General features: G+C 46.4%; 1 protein-coding gene across 1 annotated transcript; it reads left to right on the plus strand.

Moving 5' to 3' along the window:
* Positions 1 to 6,177: 6,177 nt before the first annotated feature.
* Positions 6,178 to 7,555, plus strand: LOC311629232 (calmodulin-like). The gene has a single exon (XM_084897195.1). The coding sequence runs from the start codon at positions 6,366 to 6,368 to the stop codon at positions 6,813 to 6,815; it is 450 nt and encodes a 149-aa protein (XP_084753321.1). The 5' UTR covers positions 6,178 to 6,365; the 3' UTR covers positions 6,816 to 7,555.
* The last annotated feature ends 14,220 nt before the right edge of the window (positions 7,556 to 21,775 follow it).

Genomic DNA, 21,775 nt, shown 5'->3' on the forward strand with positions numbered 1-21,775 from the left:
GGAGTGTGCAAGAGGCAGCTGATCAATGACTCTCTCTCATCGATGTTTCTAACTCTATCCTGGGTTTGATTCCTGTCAAGGGCATGTACCTTGGTTGCGGGCATATCCCCAGTAGGGAGTGTGCAAGAGGCAGCTGATCGATGACTCTCTCTCATCGATGTTTCTAACTCTATCTCTCTCCCTTCCTCTCTGTATAAAAAAAAATTTTTTTTAATTTTAAAAAAGAATAAACTTGCTTAATTAGACCTGCTTTCTGATTTAGCTAAACTTTTTCAGCCTAGTGAAGTACCCCCAATTCTCTTTCAGGTAATTGTGAGCAACACAGCAGTAAATATCAACATGAAGCAGATTATTACTGTAGATCACACAGGGAGAACAAAGGGCAAAATAATTAACTGCAGCAGTGTTTAAAACCTGAAGTCATTTTCAAGGACTACAATTTCTTACTTCTTTTCAATCATGTCAAGTTTCTAAACTTTCTAAATCTCAGTTTTCCAGCTAATGAAAAGAAAATAGGATTTTACCAAGGCTCCTATCTACCTACTCCAGGACTTTGTGAGGATCAATTGAGATGAGGCATGGGAAAACCCTTCACAACCATTTGGTTGAAGTGTAAAATATTTGTACCTGGCAATAAAGCAAGTCATGTTCCTGGGCTGAAGAAACTCCAAGGAGGCTAGTCACTAGGGAGAGGAAGCTGGGTGTTGCTATGTGACATCATTACCTGGCACCTACAGCTACCATTTCCAGGCTGGGCTGGGCTGTGGGTCACACTGTGTGCCATAGCAGCATCAGCTGCGATTTGGTGGGGTGTTACTCCATGAGGGTGGTGGGGCCTGTGTCCCACTTGGGGGAAGCCAAGTGTTGCTTTGCTGGCACCAGGTCCATAGTGCCATTTCTCTGTAAGTGGCCAGTGCGTATTATGGCAGCTCCTGTGTTGAACCCAGTGGTCAGTGTGCATGATAGCAACTGGTTGGATGGGTGGAGAAACACATAGCAAATTAGCCTTTTATATATATAATAGAACCCCAGTGCACAAAATTTGTGCACAGGGGAGGGAAGGGGTGGTGGTGTCCCTCAGCCCAGCCTGCACCCTCTCCAATCTGGGACCCCTCGAGGGATGTCCGACTGCCCATTTAGACCCAATTCTGGTGGGATCGGGCCTAAACGGGCAGTCAGACATCCCTCTCACAACCCAGGACTGCTGGCTCCCAACTGCTCACCTGCCTGCCTTTCTGATTGTCCCTAATCACTTCTGCCTGCCAGCCTGATCACCCCTAACCACTCCTCTGCCAGCCTGATTGATATCTAACTGCTCCCCTGCCAGCCTGTTTACCCCCAACTGCCCTCCCCTGCTGGCCTGATCACCCCCAACTGCCCTTCCCTGTAGGCCTGGTCCCTCTCAACTGCCCTCCCCTGCTGGCCTGATCATCCACAACTGCCCTCCCCTGGCAGCCATCTTGTGGTGGCTATCTTGTGTCCACATGGGGGTGGCCATCTTTGACCACACAGGGACAGCCATCTTGTGTGTTGGAGTAATGGTCAATTTGCATATTACCTCTTTATTATATAGGAATTGGGGAAGAGGAAAGTAGTACGCAAATGATGGTGCTGGTAGATGCCTTCATCAAGAGAGAAAGCTAGTCCCATGGTCACTCTTGGCCACACCCAATCTAGCAATGCACAGGAGTGGAACTGGTTGAAAAGATTAGAAAATCCTAATCTATAACTTTTTCTATGGCACCCAGCATAAGAGGTACATTCACAAGGGTGCTGAACAAATTCTTTTTAACAAAAGCTATTATAGCACCAATTCAGAGAAGGCAATACTTTGGGTCATCTGGTCTTCAAAGGAATTGGCTGCAGCAGGTGGGTCCCCCCAATACATGTCTATTGGGGTCTTCATTAATACTATACTCCGTAAGGCCAATACCATCCCTGCCAAGATTCCAGCATCCTCAGCGCCTCCCACCTCCAGCCCAAGGAATTCTACACCCAGTTCAGACTGCTGGTTCCCAACACTCCACAGATATAGTACTCCAAGTATGTTCCATGGGTCTAGTTGGGGGGATTGTGTCCACAATACCCTTTCAGTGGCTCTGGGAGGTCAAAACTATTCTCATAATAGTACCAAGACATCGTTGCCTTTTCCACTATGATGGCATCTTTCACTGAGGTCAAAAGCAATGGTGAATAAAATTACTAACCCTTTAGCATGAATCCAGTCTCCTGTACTAGTTAGTAGTCATTATATTCTTTACCAAGACATAGTCTCTTTAAAAAAAAAAAAAAAAAAAAAAAAAAGCCAGTTTCACCTAAGAATATTTTGCAGAAATAGTAAAATTGTTATTTTATTAAATTCAACCCTGGATTGCCTATTCTTAGTATGCTACTAAGTACAATGGGCATTCAAGAGTTGAATTTAAGCTATAAAAGAGTCATCTGCATGTTCTCTCCTTGCCAGGCTGGAGTGGCTCAGTTGATTGAGTGTCATCCTATGCACCAAAAGGTTGCCAGTTTGATTCCAGGTGAAGACACATACCTGTGTTTTAGGTTCAATTTCCACTAGGGGTATGTTTCTCTCACACATCAATGTCCTCGAATGAGGAAAACAAAAGATTAAATGTTCTCTCCTTTTCCAAGTGCATATCTGTGTAAAGTTGGATTATCACATATTTCAAATCAAAACAACATGTTCCCACAGGTGGAGTACAGAAATGCTTCTATAAAGCCAGAGAGAGATTTTCAAAAAGAGATTTGCAAAATTATTTTTTAAAATATATTTTATTGATTTTTTACAGAGAGGAAGAGAGAGGGATAGAGAGTTAGAAACATTGATGAGAGAAAATCATCGATCAGTTGCCTCTTGCACACCCCCTAATGGGGATGTATCTGCAACCAAGGTACATGCCCTTGATGGGAATCAAACCTGGGACCTTTCAGTCCACAGGTCAACGCTCTATCCACTGAGCTAAACCGGTTTCGGCCTGCAAAATTATTTTTTAGGTGTCACTCTTCCCCTTCCTTTTTGTTTTAGAAATATAGTTATTTTTCATGAAATTGTTATTTATGTTAACATATAATGGTTTTTTTATTTCTATTTTTTAAGTTATAAATAAATATGCAAAATATATTTAAATATTTAAAATTCTTTTCAGTTTTAATTTCAAGCCTGGAAAATCTGATAGATAGATCCCAGATAAACAAAAGCTCTCAGAGTCCTCTATAATTTTTACATGTTTAAATGATCCTACGATCACAAGTGTAATCTGTAGGGAAGGAAATCAGTCCTCTGAGAGACTACAGGGAGAGAATTGCAGAAGCCCATGAAATAAACAATCCCTCTGTCACAGTTTCCTAACTAGCAATTTGCGACATTTTAGCCCATCCCAGCACTAGTCTTTGTGAGTCATGAGTAATCCTGTTTAAAATCCTTACTGAGTTCTGTCTCTCTTTCTCTCTCTCTCTCTCTCTCTCTCTCTCTCTCTCTCTCTCTCTCTCTCTCTCTTAGTTCTATTTCAATGTGCCTTGTTGGAGAATACACTTAGGCAAAGGCTGGGTGTTTGAGCCGCAACACCCTGATCCAGAAACCTGCAGACGCCCATTGGCCACTTAACCTTTTGTAGGTGAAGTAGGCAGGAAGCAAGAACATGTTCCTGCCTGGCCTCAAAGTCTTCGTCCATTAGCGGGCCTGTCTCAGGAACAAGTTTTCCCACGATGCTAGATTCTCCCTTGGTTCTCCAGGACACTGTGTCAGTTACATCCCCATGTCCACCCATTTTCCTTCTGCTTCCTGCGACTGCCCTTGTATTATTTCATGAATGTCCCTTTGCTGGTGAGGATATTCACTTTGAAGGGACACATTTAGACCACATAATGCAGTTTATCAATTCTTTCCTCATGGGTTTTGCCTTTGATGTCATATTTAAACCCAATCCAGATCCAAACTGGAGGCCTTGGTTTTGGGTATCATTGCCAAACTTAAAGTCACCCAGATATTCTCTTCTGTTATCTTCCAAGAGTTTTATAGTTTTGCATTTTACATTTGCATCTTTGACCCGTTTTGAGTTACTTCTTGTGAAGGGTATAAGGTCTGTGTCTAGATTCATTTTTTTAAAATTAAATATTTATTGTTCAGATTATTACAGTTGTTTTTCTCCATATCTATCAACAAGTGAATCTAAAAATCAAGTGAATAAAAATCTGATGAACAGAGTAATCTGGTGAATATAATAGAATCAGGAGCATAGAAAGGGAGTGGACTGACAATCCTTGGGGAACGGGGGAGAGGGGAGTGAGTGTTGGAAGAAACTGGACAGAAATCATACACCTATGGATGAGGAGAGTGAGGGGAGGGTAAGGGCATGGGGTGGGGTGGGAACTCGGTTGAGGGGAGCTTTTGGTGGGGGACAGGGAGGTCCCCAGTCAAGCCCCACGGGGTGGGGGAGGGCATAATCTCAGGTCCCTGCTGATTGCTCATTAAGGCTCCTTATGGGAACTTGGCCTCAGCTGTGGGTATAGCCCTTTTTATGACAGAGTGATGGTCAATTAGCATATTCCCTCTTTATTAGATAGGATACCTTTCAGCATTTCATATAATACTGGTTTGGCGGTGGATCTGAATGCACCATTTGTTGAAAAGACTATCTTTGTTTCACTGTATTGCCTTTGTTCATTTGTCAAAGATCAGTTGACTATATTTATGAGGTTCTATTTCTGGGCTCTCTATTCTGTTCCACTGATTGATCTGCCTTTTCTTTGGCCAATACCACACTGTGTTGACTATTGTCACTTTAGAGTAAGTCTTAAAGTCAAGTAGCATCAGTCCTTGACTTTAAGACTTACTTAAAGTCTTATGGTGACTCTCCCTCAGTATCATCCTGGCTCTCTGGGCCGCTCCCAGTTCAGATTTCCATGGCTTCCTACAGGCAAAGCATCCTTATCTCACTCTGTGAATGGTCATTTCTCCAGGCTTCCTGGGACTTGGGGAGGAACTTGTATGCTTAGTGAACATCCCTTCTTAAGTCCCTTATTATGAATATCTCCTCTTAAAAATACCTCTTATTTCAGTGCTGGCTCTTTCCTCAAACCAGGGGCCCAGACTTTCAGACATGCCTTCTTATAATATCCAGGGACTCCCAAGGATCAGAGAATAAAATGAGTTCCTCTCTGTATCCTACAACACCTTGCTTGTGTATCTTTCTTCTCCTTCTCTCCCCTTCACCCACTAGGTTGCAGCCATTTTGGTCACCGTTATGTCCCTTGGCCAAGCACTCTCTCACCCTGACTTTGAGCCCGCTCAGCCTCCCTGGTGGGGAAGCCCCTTTTGCCCCCTCAGGTCACCCTCACATGCCACCTCTGCAGAGAAACCTTCCTTCACTTCTATCGCTATAGGAGTAACCTCCCCATGTTCTCTCCATCATGACCCCTTTTATTTCCTTCTGGGCATGTATCAATAGTATGCAACTATCCAGGAGCATTTGAGGTCTTGCTTCCTGGCAATTGTCAGATTGGGCTCAACTAAACTCATAAAAGATATCCAAGTATCTTGCTTGTTAGTTTACTTGCTAACTAGCTATCTCTCGGATGGAATATAAACTTTCAAGGACTGGGAGTTGCCTACCTTATTCTTCACATAGTACTCCCTCAATAAATATTTATAAATGAAGGAGTGAATGAATGAGCTGGAGGAAATCCTCCAACCATGTTTGTTTGTTTGTTTGTTGTTTTCTGAAGTAAAAAAGGCATTCTGCTCTCCACCCATTGGAAATATATTTTCCTTCTCTGAATACCCTCTTGGGAACCCTAAGGCTTTCCTTTAGGCTTTGGAAACCGAAAACAAGGAAAGAAAGTTCCTTTCAGGCAAAGACAACTTCTGCTTTTCATACTGCCAAAAACCTCCGCTTGAAGGGGAGAAAGGGTGCAGGGTGGGTGACTTTATTGAGTGCGGGGTGTGAAGATTGGAGAGGAGGGAAGGGAAAGAAAGATTCAAGGAGGAAAAACCCCAAATGAATCCCTTTGCCCAGCACGCCTCACTGAAGGTGTCCTGGGGGATGGTGGGGCAGAGAGCCACTGCCTTTCACACAGAGGCGCTGGCATCAGCTCCATTCGCCAACCAGCCTCCTTCCCGGCCCTGCTGGGCTCTTGTTCCAACAGGACCCGACCTTCAGGCAACGCGAGGAGGGGGGGAGTCTGAATGGAGAGGGAGAGCCCTGATCCTTCTTAAGTGCCTGTGAGTCAAGCCAGGGCTGGAACACCGGCCCGCCCAGCCCCGCCGCCGTCCCTGAGAGCCAGGAGAGCCAGGAGAGCCAAGAGAGGAGCCAGGAGAGCAGCCCCAGCCGCACCTGCACCTACAACTCCGCGCCATGGCCGACCAGCTGACAGAGGAGCAGCTGGCCGAGTTCCGGGAGGCCTTCTCCCTGTTCGACAAGGACGGGGACGGCACCATCACCACCCAGGAGCTGGGCACCGTCATGCGCGCCCTGGGCCAGAACCCCACGCAAGCTGAGCTGGAAGGCATGGTGAGCGAGATCGACCGCGACGGCAACGGCACGGTGGACTTCGCCGAGTTTCTGGGCATGATGGCCCGGCGCATGAAGGACCGGGACAGCGAGGAAGAGATCCGCGAGGCCTTCCGCGTGTTCGACAAGGACGACGACGGCCTGGTGAGCGCGGCCGAGCTGCGCCACGTGATGACCAGGCTCGGGGAGAAGCTGAGCGACCAGGAGGTGGACGAGATGATCCAGGCGGCGGACGTGGATGGGGACGGGCAGGTCAACTACGAGGAGTTCGTCCGCATGCTGGTCTCCAAGTGAGGAGCTGGCAGGTGCCGCAGCCCCGGGCTGTCTCTCCCCCACCCCCTCCGCTCTGAGGGGGACCTGCCTGCCCGCTTCTGGCTGCAGCAAGAGCCTCAGGCCCTGCACCGCTTCCTCTACCCGCCAGCATCCCAGGCCCTGCTTCTTCCCGCCCAGGTGAGCTCAGGCCGGCTTTCTGCCTCTCACTTTGTGCCTGCCTCCCACCCTCTTCGCACCCAGAATGACACAGAGGCCGCTGGCTGGCAAGCCCAGCACAGCCTGAGTGCCCCGGTCCCTCAGGAGCAGAAGGAAAAGTGACATCTCTCTACAGGACAAGGAGCAGAAGAATGAGTGAAAGTGGCTCTGACGGGACCATCAGTGGGGAGGGTGCGATGTGACCTCACAGAGTCCTTGGCCGGGTCCCTCAAAGACACTTGGCACTGGGACCGGGTCTGTAGCCCTCACAATTCATCTTTTGCTGGACCCGGGCAGGTGAAAGGAATCCTGCCCTGGAGCAAGGTGACCACAGAGCCTCTGCCCGACAGAGACCAGGCTTCCTGGGAAACAGCGCTGGCTGCCACGGAGCGCCTGCCCCTTCCTCTCTCTTCACCAAACCCCCGTGATGGTGACTCATCTTTGGAAGGTGGGAGTAAAACCAGGTCTGTTGTAACATGTCTGTATTCATCTTCTTGGAGGGAAATTTTAATGAAAGGGAGAAGGAAGCCAGAAGGGGAAATAAATAAAGCATTTGTGTTCCTGTGGTCTTTCTTGTTTTTCTTTCTTTCTTTCTTTTTCTTTTTCTTTTTCTTTTTTTTTTTTTTCTTTTTTCTTTTCTGAAATGGTCTTTGTTAAGTGCACGATTTAAACAATGTTGGCATCTTCATTTCTGTGCCTTTTTAAAATGCAGTGAAAGCTTATATGGTGGGCATGTAAAAAGGGGACAAGTCTGCCTAAGGTGAATCTTGAATTTTTATTTCAAATTAAATGGGTCAGTCGGCAGCAGAGAGTGGCTAAAACTCCACGCAGTCTCCCCAGGAGCTATAATTATAGCTGGGAAGGTGCTCTGATCACTTCCCCTTTCTCCTGCATTCACTCTCCGATGTGCCGGCTGTGTGGTTAGAGGAAGGTGAGGGGTAGAAGGTGCTAACTGCATGCCCGGCATGTGTGGGGCCAGAGCTGGTTACTTGCATTCTACCAGATTCTCGCCAGATAACCAGGGTCTGACGGGGCCTTGTTAGACGTTGTTTTAGTTCCAAAGGAGGCAGTGTGCTGGGAGACAGACATTACACTGGGGCTCGTCAGAGATGGCCACCAGCCCTGGGACAGTCTCCCAGCAGCTGGCTGCCCTTGGATAAGTCCCTCTCCCCTGACACCCCCTCCCCACCATGCATGCTTCTACGAAGAACATGGGGCCAGTCAGCCTTGTGATTCTTGCTGCTGACTGTGCTCCTTTAGCCTCCCTGTGATGAGAGCTGACATCACGCAGCCCCTCCTGGGGGCTGGGCTGGGCTGGGCTGGGTTGTCAGCTCACTGCCACCCTATGCAGGAGCTACTGTTAGGGGCTTCCTGTCTCACCAATAAGGAAGCTGAGCCATGAAGAACTTGAGAAACCAGGTGAATGTCCCACAGCTGGTAAGTAACAGAGCTGGGCTTGAATGCAAGGCGGTACCTTTGACCACTTACTGCCTCCCCACGCCCCTTTGCCTCCACTGCGGAGTGGCCTGATGACTGTTATGGTGCCTCTCTTGGGCTTGGTGGGGATTAGAAACAGTCTTAAAACACCTGGCATGCAATAGGCGCTTGAAACACAGCAACTACTATTGCTATCACCTGTAGGAATCCCTTCCGCCTCTAACAGTGTGAGGCTTGGCAACATAGTTCCACCCCTAGGAGTAGTCCATGGGAAAAGACGAGGCTAGAAGCGGGCAGGAGCTGAGGTGCTTCAGGGGCAGGTGTCAGGTGGAACTGGCCCCAGCTCGGTGCAGCCGTGAAGCCGGTGGTGGAAGAGGAGGGTGGTGCTCTGTGGCCTGGCCTTGCAGGCTGGACCTGTGAGCCGATCCTCCCCACAGCCCTCGGCAGTCAGGCCTGTGTGTGAAGACAGAACAAGCCTGTGAGCGTGGACAGAGCATCCAGATGTCAGTGAATGCAGCTCCCTTGGGGCACCTGTGAGCAGAGAGCCAAGCCAGCCATCACCTCAGAGGTTCAGACATGCATTATGGCCCCACCTGCCAAAGGAAACATTGCCATCACTCCCGGGGACAAATATGAATCTGATCTCCGTGTCTTTCCTGGAACGTCTCCTAAATGCTGTCGGAAGGAAAGAAACAGGCAAGGAACGGGGTGGGGTCAGGGTCTCCCTCACAACCAGTGTCAGCTGGCCTGTAGTGGCATTGTGCCCCTTCTTTCCCGGTGTCGGCCACATGGGCCCTGGCCTCTATGCCGCTCACCTTCAGCAGGAATGGGATGAGGTGTTTTCTGGGCTTGCACCTAGGCCCCTGGTGCTTTAGCAAAGTAATTCTTCTCTGATTGCCTTGTGTCAGGCTTGAGAGCCTTTCGTGGAGAATCCGGTGGGCCAGCGCAGGGGCTGGGTTGTTGTTGTGGAAAGACCTCCCGACAAGCCCTGTCGCTCCCGTAAGAAGCCAGGCTACGGATGGGGGTCCGGACAGGCTTGACAGAGGTGACCATTTCTCCCCTGTCTCAGACACAGCAGAGGCCTCAGACCACCTGCCCTGTCGTTGGCAGTACGGCTCTCGTGACTCTGAGCATCAGGTAGGAATCACAAACAAAGGAGAGTGACAAGTGGCGTTCTCTCCTGTCCACGTGGGAAATCTGAGGGGACATGGTCAAGGTGGCCCCACAGAGTTGAATATGTTTCCTTCCCTCCCCCTGGGTTTACATTTTTATAAGAGTTTAAAATGAATACAAGTTTATAAGAGTCGCTTTCCGCCATCCTTTCTCACTGGAGCAAGGTCGTCGGCCTGCTCGGCCACAGCGTTTGGCCCTTCTCCTTACCTGCTGGGCTGCCAGGCCCGAGGGGGATGCTGTTGGGTGGGCACTCTCTGACTTTAGGGGAGTCCTCTGACCTTTATGCCACCTGCCGGCACCAGCCAAGCTGACTCAGTGCGCCTTGTCACACATCAGCCTCCGACTCAGGGCCCAGGGCCACGCCTCCTCTGCCTGCAGCCTCCTCCCCGTCTGGCTTATCTTCTTTTCCTTCTTCTTCCCCTGCTGCCAGGCCCTGCCCTGTCCTCAGACACCCAGCTAGACGTCTTGTTGGTAAAATGTGGTCACCATAATTGCCAGGTGGAGTCCCTGCCCTTGTGGAGAAAGGCAGGGGAGGCGTGGAGCTGGAGCACCAGAGAGGAGCTACCAAACCCTCCTTAACTAGGGGAGGCACCAAGGATGGAAGGGAGGAGCCAGGCCACAGATCCATGCCCCTCACCCTCTGTTTTTCTGGGACAGACTTCGAGGAAGTTGTCACCCACGTTTCTTTCACTCACTGAATAATGGGACTTAAACAGCTAACTCCCTATGTCCCCCAGAAAGGTGCTGACTGCCGCTCAGAACATTCCACCCACCCCTGGGGAAGGAATTTATAAATATTACCTCGGCTTCCATGTGCTTACCCCAGGATCCTCATAAATCAGAGCCGAGGCTCCCGGACCTCCCAGACTATATAAAGCCACCCTCTGCCTCCTGGGTTCCAATTTTAAATCAAACACAGCCCAGCCCTGCCGCTCCTGTTGATCCTCGCGGATTCCAGGGGCTGCTCAAAGGCTCCTGAACCAGCCAGCTAAAAACGACTCTGTTGTTCCCACTGGAATGTAAAATTAAAACTCCGGAGTGGAGTTTCCACCCCGTGATGAATGAATGTAAGCAAAAACAACAAGAACAAAACCATTTCTAAGACAGGCCTCGGTGCAACCCACCTGCCACTCTCCACACTACTCTGTTTTTGTTTTTTTCTGATGGTTGTTTCTACAGCAACCAGGTTGTTTCTCAGATAGGAGCCTGGACCTTCCCCGCCTCCTCCCCTTCCATCCCCCCAGAGAAGGGATGGGAACCGGGCCTGGAGCAACTGATTACTAAAAGGCCTGCACTACCCTCCTACCAGATGCTGGGTGCTGGGTGCTGGGTCCCAGGGGAATGGGACACCTTCCTCTGAGTGTGGGGAAAGTCTGGGGATGGTCATGGGAGACAGGCTTGAAAAGTCTGGAGAGAATGGCCGTGTTTCCATACTCAGAGAAGAAAACATCAATGGGGGCAGTCAAAGAAGGAATCTCGCAGTATCCTAACCATCCCCCTCAGGTTTTCTGTTTCTTCCTAGTGTGCCTCAGAGTTACCAGGGAGAAAGGAGCCAGGCTCTGAGTCCAGAGGAGGGGCAGCATCTGGAGGCAGAATATTGCAGGCTGTCTTGGTTGCACCTAGTCGGTTTCCATGGGGGACAGCCATAGAGTGAACCCCATGGAAACAGACCTGGTGCAACCTTGCCGGCCATGGGCAAAGCTCATCTCTTTGTCACCAGCTGAGATGGTCTAATTTATAGCCCATTGTTTTCCCCAAGGACCCTGATTTCAATGCTCCCAGGAAATACAGTTCGCATTGAGGGCACGTCTACTGCAGGACCAAACTGTGTGAGATGCTTACCGTGCACTCATTGAATCCTCAAAACACAGGGGGGGGGCTGCCACTGTTATTAGCTAGTTTTATATTTTAATATATTTTCTTGATTTTTCACAGAGAGAAAAGGAGAAGGATAGAGAGCTAGAAACATCGATGAGAGAGAAACATTGACCAGCTGCCTCCTGCACACCCCCCACTGGGGATGTGCCCGCAACCAATGTACATGCCCTTGACCGGAATCGAACCCGGGACCCTTGAGTCCACACACCCGATGCTCTATCCAATGAGCCAAACCAGTTTCGGCTCATTAGCTAGTTTTAGAGAGGAAAAGATTGAGACTTCAAGAGTTTAACTCCCAAGGTCACACATCTGGTAAGTTAGAATTTGAATCCAAAGTCAGTGTCCTTCCCATCACCAAAGACAAGTGCCTTAAAACAAACAGCCTGACATTGAAAGTAGCTGGTCTAAGAGAAGTTTAGAGAGCCGCAGGAGAGCTGCAAAAGGCACCACATCTGAGAGACATGGGTAGCAAGGCTGGAAGTGAAAACAGCTTCTGGGCCGATAGGATATGGAAAAAAGACAAGATATAGAACAGTGCTGAAGGGCCCAGCCACCGTGGCTTAGTAGCTGAGTGTCCACCTATGAACCAGGAGGTCAGGGTTCAATTCCTGGTCAGGGCTTGTGGGCTTGATCCCCAGTGTGGGGTGTGCAGGAGGCAGCTGATCAGTGATTTTCCCTCATTGTCTATGTTTCTATCTCTCTCTTACTTCCTCTCTAAAAATCAATTAAAATATTCTTTAAAATCCTTTTTTTTCTTTTAAAGTGCTAGGGGATCAGAACTGTGTCAGTGTTGGTAAGGGTGGCTACAGAGCTAGTGCTGTCAAACCACCCCACAACCTGGGCCCTACACGGGGCACCTCATTTCATAGCCTCCTTGCCCTGGCACTGGAGATGATTGCAGGTGTGGGGGCACAGCTGTCCCAAGGAACAGCCACCATCACCAGGACAAAATTCTGCCCTGGCCCACATCTTTGTGACAGTAGATGTGATCAATTCACAGTCCTGGGCAGGCATCTGTCTGGCCAAAGCTGAACACAGGCCTTTGTCATTGGTGCAGATGAGCTGGGGAATGCCTTGGCCTCTCAGCTTCTATCATGAAAGAACTCCACCTCCCGCCCAACCTCACCTTGTAAGGTCCAGATGATGGGCAATCAGAAAAGACACATGTCCCCTGTTGTGGGTTGAATTTGTCCCTTCCAAATTCATGTGTTGAAGTCCTGACCCCTAGAACCTCAGAATAAAACCTTAGTTGGAAATAGGGTCTTTACAGACCAATCAAGAGAAAATGAGGCCATTAGGGTGAGCCCTCACCCAATATGACTAGTTTCCTAATAAGAACGGGACACAATGAGTGAAGGGAAGATCATAAACAAATGGTTATGGGACTGTGTATGTGGGAATTTACATTTTCAGTGCTTACGCCCAGACTCTTTGTGGCCTTATCTAACCCCCCAATTCTGCACAGTCACAACTTCAAAAAATAATGCCATGTCCCCAAAGGCAACTCTCCGAGGATGGAGCAAGACTCTATTTGTAACCCAAAACCTGTGAAGAAACTTTAGTTCTGTTGCCAGATAGAGATTTCCACTGCAAGGGAACAAACACAGGCAAAGAGGTTTTGTAACAAGCAAGCCTTCTGTTAAAAGAGCTTCTGGGACATCAGGAAACTCCCAAGAACGGCTAAAAACAGATTCTTTAACCCAGATCATAGGAATTTCAAGAAGGCGAAGGAAATTAGATGTTGGAATCTGGTCCCAGCAACCTTCTCAGCACTCACCTTCATCAACCTGATGGAAGGGAGGGCAGGAGGTAGGAAAAGAGACCATTCCCATAAACAGGACGATATCTTTCCTATGATAGCTTCTTTTGCTGCAGTGAAGACAGGCTCTTTGGATAGCATCTGGAGACTAAACGTTTTATTTATTCATTCATTCATTCATTCATTCATTCATTTATAAATCTTACTAGAGGCCCAGTGCATAGATTCGTGCACCGCTGAGGTCCCTCAGCCTGGCCTGTGCCCTCTCACAATCCAGGACCCCTCAGGAGATGTAGTAGTGCACAAAGCAGCAATTCGCCAGGGATGAGCCTGAGCCCGACCAGGCACCTCACAGCTCCCACTCATCCCAGCCCTGCTGTGCCTTCTGCCAGTAGTGTGGCTGCGGGGGACAGGAGAGGCTCACACCACTACAGCTGTGCTTGCCAGCCTTGAGCCTGGCATCTGTTGGTCAGCTGAGTGGCACTCCCGCTGTGGGAGCACACTGACCACCAGGAGACAGCTCCTGCATTGAGCATCTTCCCCCTGGTGGTCAGTGCATGTCATAGCGACCGGTCCTTTGGTCATTCGGTTGCTTAGGTGTATACATATAGATAACTACTTGTTGACTGTTTGCTACATGCCAGGCATTACTAGAACTGAAAAGCTGTTTACTAGAGCTGAGAAACATCTGCCTTCAGGGAACTAATGTTTAATGAACAGCACAAACGGGTGTCTCCTATATCTCCAGGACTGGTGGTGTGATTTGAAAGCGAACAAACGAGATTTATGGTGCACCCTGACCTCTCCAGCAGAGCATCACATGTAATCCTGATACATGATAGACTCTAAATCCTCTACTTACTATTTTGCATCTGATAATTGCAAGGATTTTCCCCAGCTCACCTTCTGCCTCTATACACTTCCCGCCTGGTTTCTCTTCCATGCCCCACCCTTGTTCTTTGGGGTCCCAGCAGCACAGGGTGTGTTCGCATGGCAGTAAGACCACAGGCTGTGTACCTGCATGTGATTATGCCAGTGGTGGTGGAAGTCATCCTGAAGCCATCTCTCTGCTAGGATTTCTGTGGATAATGTAACCGCACACAGAGTGACTCCAAACTGCTTAAGTTAGAGAGGAAGGGACTGCAGTCTTGGCTGCATTTACACAGATGACCTCAGCAAATTGTACAAAAACATATGACCAAGGGAACACCTTGTAGGGCCCTCATAGGGTTTGGAAAAAGTCCCACAAGAGAGGGCCCTGAAGCAGAAGCATGAGTGTACTTTGCACCACAGTAAACACCCATCTGGGAGAAATTTCAATCCTTTGAATATCTTTGAATCTTGTTTTTCCCTGCAGAGCACAAGGAGACCATGTCTCAATTGCCAAGAATCTCAGTCCTGGAGGTTTACATCAGGTCTATGTTCGTCACAAACACAGATTTAAATCAGGCCAATAAAAGATTGTGACTCTAAACCCTCTCCCTCTCCCTCTCCATGGCTCTCCCCCACTTCCTTGATGGGTGGACTTCTTTCTGCTGGACCTTTCCATGCTGTCCACTTTGTTTTTCTAATTCTCACTGTTCTTCATCCCCTTCGTGCTCATTGTTTTCTTTCCGCTCTACACTTTTTTACGGCCAGTATTGTTCCATCTTCCCTCCTCTCTTTCCTTTTCTGCTTTTTCTTCCTTCTCTCTCTCTCACTTCTCTCCCTTGCTTCCACTGTCATCTCTCTGTTTTGCCATCTCTGCCCCTGTCTCTTTGTCTCTCCTTACTTGTTACCCTAAGCTTTCTATCACTACTGTCCCCGTGTCTTCATTTCTTTCACTCTGACTCTCTCCCCCATCTTTTCCTGGTCCTTCAGCTTTCCAAGTTCAACCCACCCTCCACTCCATCCTAACATTTTTTTCCTACTTATTCATTATTTGTTTAATGATTTGACATAGCCTTATTGCAGCCTTTGAGCAGCCTCTCCCTTCAAGACCAGAAACATAGGAGCTTGTCCAGGCCTCTTGCCTTGGTTTCCTGGCACTGCCCTGAAGGGAATGGTTTCTTGGTTCATCCTGGATTTCAGACACAATGGAGAAGCCAAGAAGAGAAGCATGTGTCAGCTGTTTGGGAATCCCTCTTAGCTCTTCGTGTTTTTTTTTCTCCAATTCCATTTGTTTTCATCTGACTTTCTACAGAAAGGTGTACCTGTATGTTTATTACTCATTGAGCAAGTTCTACTAGAATGCCCTCTATGAGCTACAAAGAGCAAAACAAAGCCCTTGTCTTCGAAAAACTTATTCTCCAGGGTCTATAGACACAAAACTATCACCTGTAAACTGTCAGAGGACATGAAAATAATAAATGTATAATGCCAACTATAAATGTGCCCTCTCAGAGGAGGGAGAACCCAGCATGAGCCTGAAGAATCAAAGAAGACTTGGTGTAAGGGCAGGACTGACGCTGCCCTTGAAGTCTGCAGAGGGGGGAAAACAGCATCTTCTAGGAGGAACAGCAGCATGGGCAAAGCCAGAGCCTCGGGAGGTAGCCTGGGCCGAAGGAGGGGGTGGTGAGGGTAGATGCAGGGGTGGAAGATGAGGGATGTCCGCACCATGGAGACAAAGCCCTGGGGGCTCTCAGGCAGGTGGGCTGCCACAGTGAAATACCACAGGCTGCGTGGTCTAAACAACAGAAGTTTATTTCGCACAGTTCTGGAGTCTGGAAGTCCAGGATTAAAATCTGCCAAGATTTGGCTTCTGGTAAGAGCTTGTTTCCTGGCTTGTAGACTGCAACCTTCTCACTGTGCCCTCACAGGGCAGAGAACATTTCTCTGGGCCCCTGACCATCATCACAATCACAACTTCAAAGACAAGAGCTGCACATACATAATACATGGAAGGCCACGTCTATCCCCCCCAGCAGCAGGTTAGGGACAAGTTGAGGGAAGGGGTCTCATTGCTTTAGTTTTTGTTCCATTCACGTGGCACAGCCCAGGGCCTTGTAGGCATAGTCTAAATATTAACCACATGCAACTGACTGAACAGAATCAGTGCCATGAACCATAGGATTTGGAGGTCCGTGGAAGAAAGGTCCTCTCCCTAGGGTGAAAATCAATGTTTTTCTGGAGAATAGCTTAGCTCAAGAGCCAAGAATTTAAATTTATGCCCATAACACCAAGTTCTCCAGTTGGTTCAACTTTTAGGAACATTTAAGTTCCCACAATGTGTCAGGATGTGGGTAGGAGCACTGCCTTGCACAACTCCAAGGGCACCTTCATGTTGTGTCCTCTGTAAATTGATCTCTCTGGAAACCTGCAAGGCAGTGGCACTCACATATGAAAGAGAATATATACAAATAAAAGGTGTTATTGTTGAATGGGTATGAAACAAATGAAAAGTCCTGAAAATGGAGAGTGGTGATGCCTGCACGACATTGTAAATACTTCACGTCACTGAATTGTACACTTAAAACAGTTAAAATGGTAAACTTTATGTTATCTATATTTTACCACAATAAAAATAAACAAACAGAAACAAATGATAAGTCCCTGAATCCAAGGAGCTCACAGCTGAGGGTGGGGAAAGGGCACGTAATAAAACAGGCACAATGTGCAAATGTGCATCAACCACTAAGATCAGAGGAGGGGATGACTGGTTGGCATAGGGAGAGCAAGCATATCTGTCAATACATGCTGCCTGCCAAATGAATGGGGAGTTTGGAGGGGCTGCATTGCTCGAGTCTTGAGAGTGGCTGAGGGGTCATTGAACAGATCCAGGGATACTCTGGAACATTTTTAGAAAAGCTTGCATCACGCCTCTCCTGGTCAAGAAATCACTGTCCTCAGAGGAGAGTGTGGATTCAGAGAACACCATCCATGTGGAGAGACAGGGCCCTCCCTAAAACCAGTAGACTGGTTGATGGCCAAGGAAGGCAGGGGATCCTTAGGCGGGACCAGAGGTTACCAGTGACAGAGTGAGAGCTACTGCAGCTGTTCCCCTGGGAACCATGGAAAAACAAGGACAAGAGCTTTCAATTAAGTAATCCTGGAGGGAGCCCAGTCACCACCAGACCTCTCTGCCCCTCCCTGACACACCCTGCAGATCCCACTCCCTTCCTGCCTTTGGGAAATCCAGGTCGGTTGTATAAGCAACTGATATCCATCTTCTTTGGCTACCAGGACATGATTTGGGGAACAACTGCAGGCCCAAAAGGTGTATGATTAATGCCCAAGAATTTTTCTTCCCCTTTCAGGTGAATCTTTGAACCCAATATCCATATTTTTCTAACCAGAAATGAAATTATGCTGTGTGGTAAGCACTCTTACACTAGGAGAGCAACAGTTCAGAACATTCAAAATTGTTATTTTCCTGAAAAATCCAAATTAGTTCTATCTCAATTACACACAAAGGCTTCCAGAAATACCTGAAGAACAGCAATTTATGATAAGTTCTACCCACAGGCATAATATATTTCAGACTCCTTTTAATTCCATTGTCCTTCTATTTGCTCTACAGTGAAGGAATCATGAGAACTTAAAAACAAATAGTTGGAAGGAATCCGAGTGATATAAAACTCCAGCTTCCTCACAATAACTAAAACACCACTGTAATGTGTGCACAGTGCTTTAGCATTGCAAGTGCTTTAACAAATGTTGGCTCTGGCTTCTATAATGCAACAACTCTGTGAGGTGGATATTATTTTATAGATACTAACAGTGAGACTCAGTGAGGTTAACTGAGATGCCTGGGTCACAGAATTAAGTAAATGACTGCTGGGTTTTTAACCCATTTTTTTTTATTGTAATGTATTTTTTAATTACAGTTGACATACAATATTATATTAGTTTCATGTGTATTCCACTGTCCTCTCTCTTTTTTTTTTTTAAGTCTTTGATTTTTAACTTTAGATAATTCAAAAAATGATAAGGAAGAAAATAAGGAGAAGTTAACATTTGGTGTACAGCCTTTTAGGACTGTTCTCATATATATTAGTATATTTAAAATAAGGCATAGCCCAGCCAACGTGGCTCAGTGGTTGAGAATCAACCTATGAACCAGGAGGTCATGGTTCAATTCCCAGTCAAGGCACATGCCTGGGTTGAGGACTCCATCCTCATTGTAGGGTGTGCTTATCGATGATTCTCTCTCATCACTGATGTTTCTCTCTCTCTCTCCCTCTCCCTTACTCTCTAAAATCAATAAAAATATATTTAAAATAAAGTAATTAATTAAAATAAAAAATAAAACATAGATCATACTCTATACATAAGAGTATTTATATTTTTATATAACACTATATCAGGAGCATTTTCTCATAGTCCAAGATCCACATGCTGAGATAGACTATGTTCTGGGTCACAAAACAAATGTCAACATATTAAAAAAAATTGAAATCTTAAAGGAATGTGTTATTCAACCACATAATAGGAAAATCTCAAATCATTTGGCAACTAAATAGCATGCTTCTAAATAATCCATGGGTCAAACAACATGTCTCAAAATAAATTTTAAAGGGACATATTAACTGGATGAAAATGTTAACACAACATGCTGAAACTTGTGGAACACAGCTGAAAGGAAAATTCACATAGCTAAATAAATATGTTAGAAAAGAAGAGAAATCTAAATCAACAATCTAAGTTCCCACCTCAAAACCTAGGAAGAGTAAGATACATTTTTAAAAATCAGAAATAAAGAAGTTAAAAAAGATAAAAGTCAAACGTAATTATAATAAAAACAGAAAAGAGAAAAATCAATGAAACAAAGAACTAATTTTTTCATTATTATTTTTATTTTTAATATAGTTGTATTGATTTCAGAGAGAAAGGAAGAGGGGAAGAGAGATAGAAACATCAATGATGAGAGAGAATCATTGATTGGCTGCCTCCTGCACACCCCCTACTGGGGATAGAGCCCGCAACCTAGGCATGTGCCCTTAACTGGAATCAAACCTGGGACTCTTCAGTCCCAGGCCTATGCTGTATCCACTGAACCAAACCAGCTAGGGCCTAATTGTTTTTATTATTATTAATTGATTTTTAGAGAGAGAAAAAGGGAGAGAGAGAGAGAGAGAGAAACATAAATGTGAGAGTGAAACATCCATCTGCTGCCTCCTGAACACCAGAGATTGAGCCTGCATCCAATCTGGGCATGTGTCCTGACCAGGAATCAAACCAGCAACCTTTCCATGCATAGGACGATGCCCAACCAACTGAACCACACCAGCCACAGGACAAAGAACTAACTTTTATAACATCTTTTTCCTAGGGATCTGATTATTTCAAATATTTTGTTATTATTTTTAAATGCTGAGCAGAATATCCTGGTGCCCAATATTTAAAGAATTGGGCAACAAATAACATACCATACAGTTCACCTATTAAAGTGTATAATTTAATGGTTTTTAGTATGTTTACAGTGTTGCACAACCATCACCACAATTTAATTTTAGAATGTTTTTGTTCCCCCTAAAGTAAACCCCATACCCCTTAGCCATCAGCCTCATTCCTCCCCACTTGCCTACCCTGGCCCTAAGCAACCACTAATCTACTTTGTCTCTATAAATTTGCCTACGGAGACAAATTTTGTACATATCCTATGAATGGAATCCTACAATATGTGGTCTCCTATGTCTGCCTTTTTTCACTCAGCATATTTTCAAGGACCATTCCTGTTGTAGCATGTGTCAATGCTTGATTCCTTTTTATTGATGAATAATATTGTATAAACAGTTCACATTTTATTTGTGCATTCACCAGTTGAAGAACATTGGGCTGTTTCTACTTTGGGGCTATTATAAATGGTGCTGCTATAAACATTCCCATGCAATAATTTTGTGTGGTTGTATTTTTTTTTTACTTTCTTGGATGTACACCTAAGATTAAAATTGTGGAGGAATAGGGAATTCTAGGTCTAACCTTTTAATCTGAGTACCCATTCCTGATTAATATATATTTGTGTTTTGTGTGTGTGTGTGTGTGTGTGTGTGTGTGTGTGTGTGTTTTCAGATAGGAAGGGGAGGGAGAGAGAGATAGAAACATCAATGATGAAAGAGAATCATTGATCGTTTGCCTCCTGCACTCCTTCTACTGGGGATTAGGCCCACAAATTGGGCATGTGCCCTGACTGGGAATTAAATCCTGACCTTCTGGTTCATAGGTCAATGCTCAACTGCTGAGCCATGCCAACTGGGCCCTGATTATTTCTTTAAGATTCATTCCTAGTGAAAATAATTGGCCAAATTACACTCCTAAAAAATGTGCCAACTTTGCTCTTACCAGTAGTGCAGAATGGCTTAGCAGGACAAGTCTGGGCTCTGTTTGGATTTTCGGGGACTCATGAGCTGCCCACTCCTTGTGTGGACAAGTAATAGTAGGAGCAGCCAGAAAACTGGTTTCTACTTAATGGACATGCAACCTTGAGCAAGTTAGTTCCTCCTTTGCAAAAGGAAGGTAATACCTATCCTGCCTACCCACTCCGCATCTGGAGGATTTGTGGAGGGATGTGGAATAGGACTGCTTTTCTAATGTGGGCACCCCCAGACAGGAATGAGTTTGTTGTGTTTTTTTTATTTGTTTTGTTTTTTTAAGAAGCACTGCTTAACTGGTTTGTCCAATGAGCATCAAGATTTTGGGGGGAACTTGTTGTTGGGAGTCAGTGATTGCTTCAGACATATCTACTTTCACAGAACCTGAGGACAAAAAGATTCTCCTTTTCCTATTGAATGTGGTTGCACAGCATAAGTTCAATGTATCATTAAGCAAAACACTTCCTATGCCCGCTAGCTCCAGTGGCTATGTCAGGGAGGGGCAGAGAAGGTGGAGGTACCAGGGAGCCCATACCCTGATGGAAAGTTCTTCCCTCCATTGGAATGGAATGTGTCCTCCAGAAACTCTAACTGGTAGTCTTTACTTTGCCATCAGTCCTGCGGCCAAGGCCCCTGCCAGGTTTCTTCTCTGAGAATCTTTCCACAAACCCAGAGCCTTCCTTCATGGCCCAGGAGCCGGAGAGCCCTAGGAGCCAGAGGAGAACCCATGCCTGTTCCCCGGTCAGGCATGCATGGCACCAGAGTTCAGGGTCTTACCCAGGTTCCACGGGGCATTTGTCCCACGGTTTACAAGAGAGCCGCCGGACTTCAGGGTGGTTCTGTGAGCAAAATAAAAAGGGAGCGGGGAGGGGTGCTAAGACAAGTAACCTCACAGGGTGATCTGGTCATAAATTCTTAACAGGGCAGGTCATGGTGGATAGTCATGCCCCAGGCATATAACTTTTTAGTAAAACATTTTTATTTGCCTTAAGCAAGCCCTGGGCATTGTTTTTGTACATCTAGGTTTACACACCTTTGGAATAACTACATCCAAGAAGGCACGTAACCTGAACTATCCTGTAATCCTACACCCAAATTGCTTCCTCCTACTTTCGTGTAAATTCCTTCCTTAATCTCAAATACATAGAGAAAATTGTAAATTGCTATTCTCAGAAGCATTAATCCCAGTCTGTTGAGATCTTGCTTCCAGAGATATCCTCTGTTTGGCTCAAATAAATTTTTATAAAAAT

This window comes from Pipistrellus hanaki, assembly GCF_964339955.1.
Source record: "Pipistrellus hanaki genome assembly, chromosome: 1".
NCBI lineage: Eukaryota > Metazoa > Chordata > Mammalia > Chiroptera > Vespertilionidae > Pipistrellus > Pipistrellus hanaki.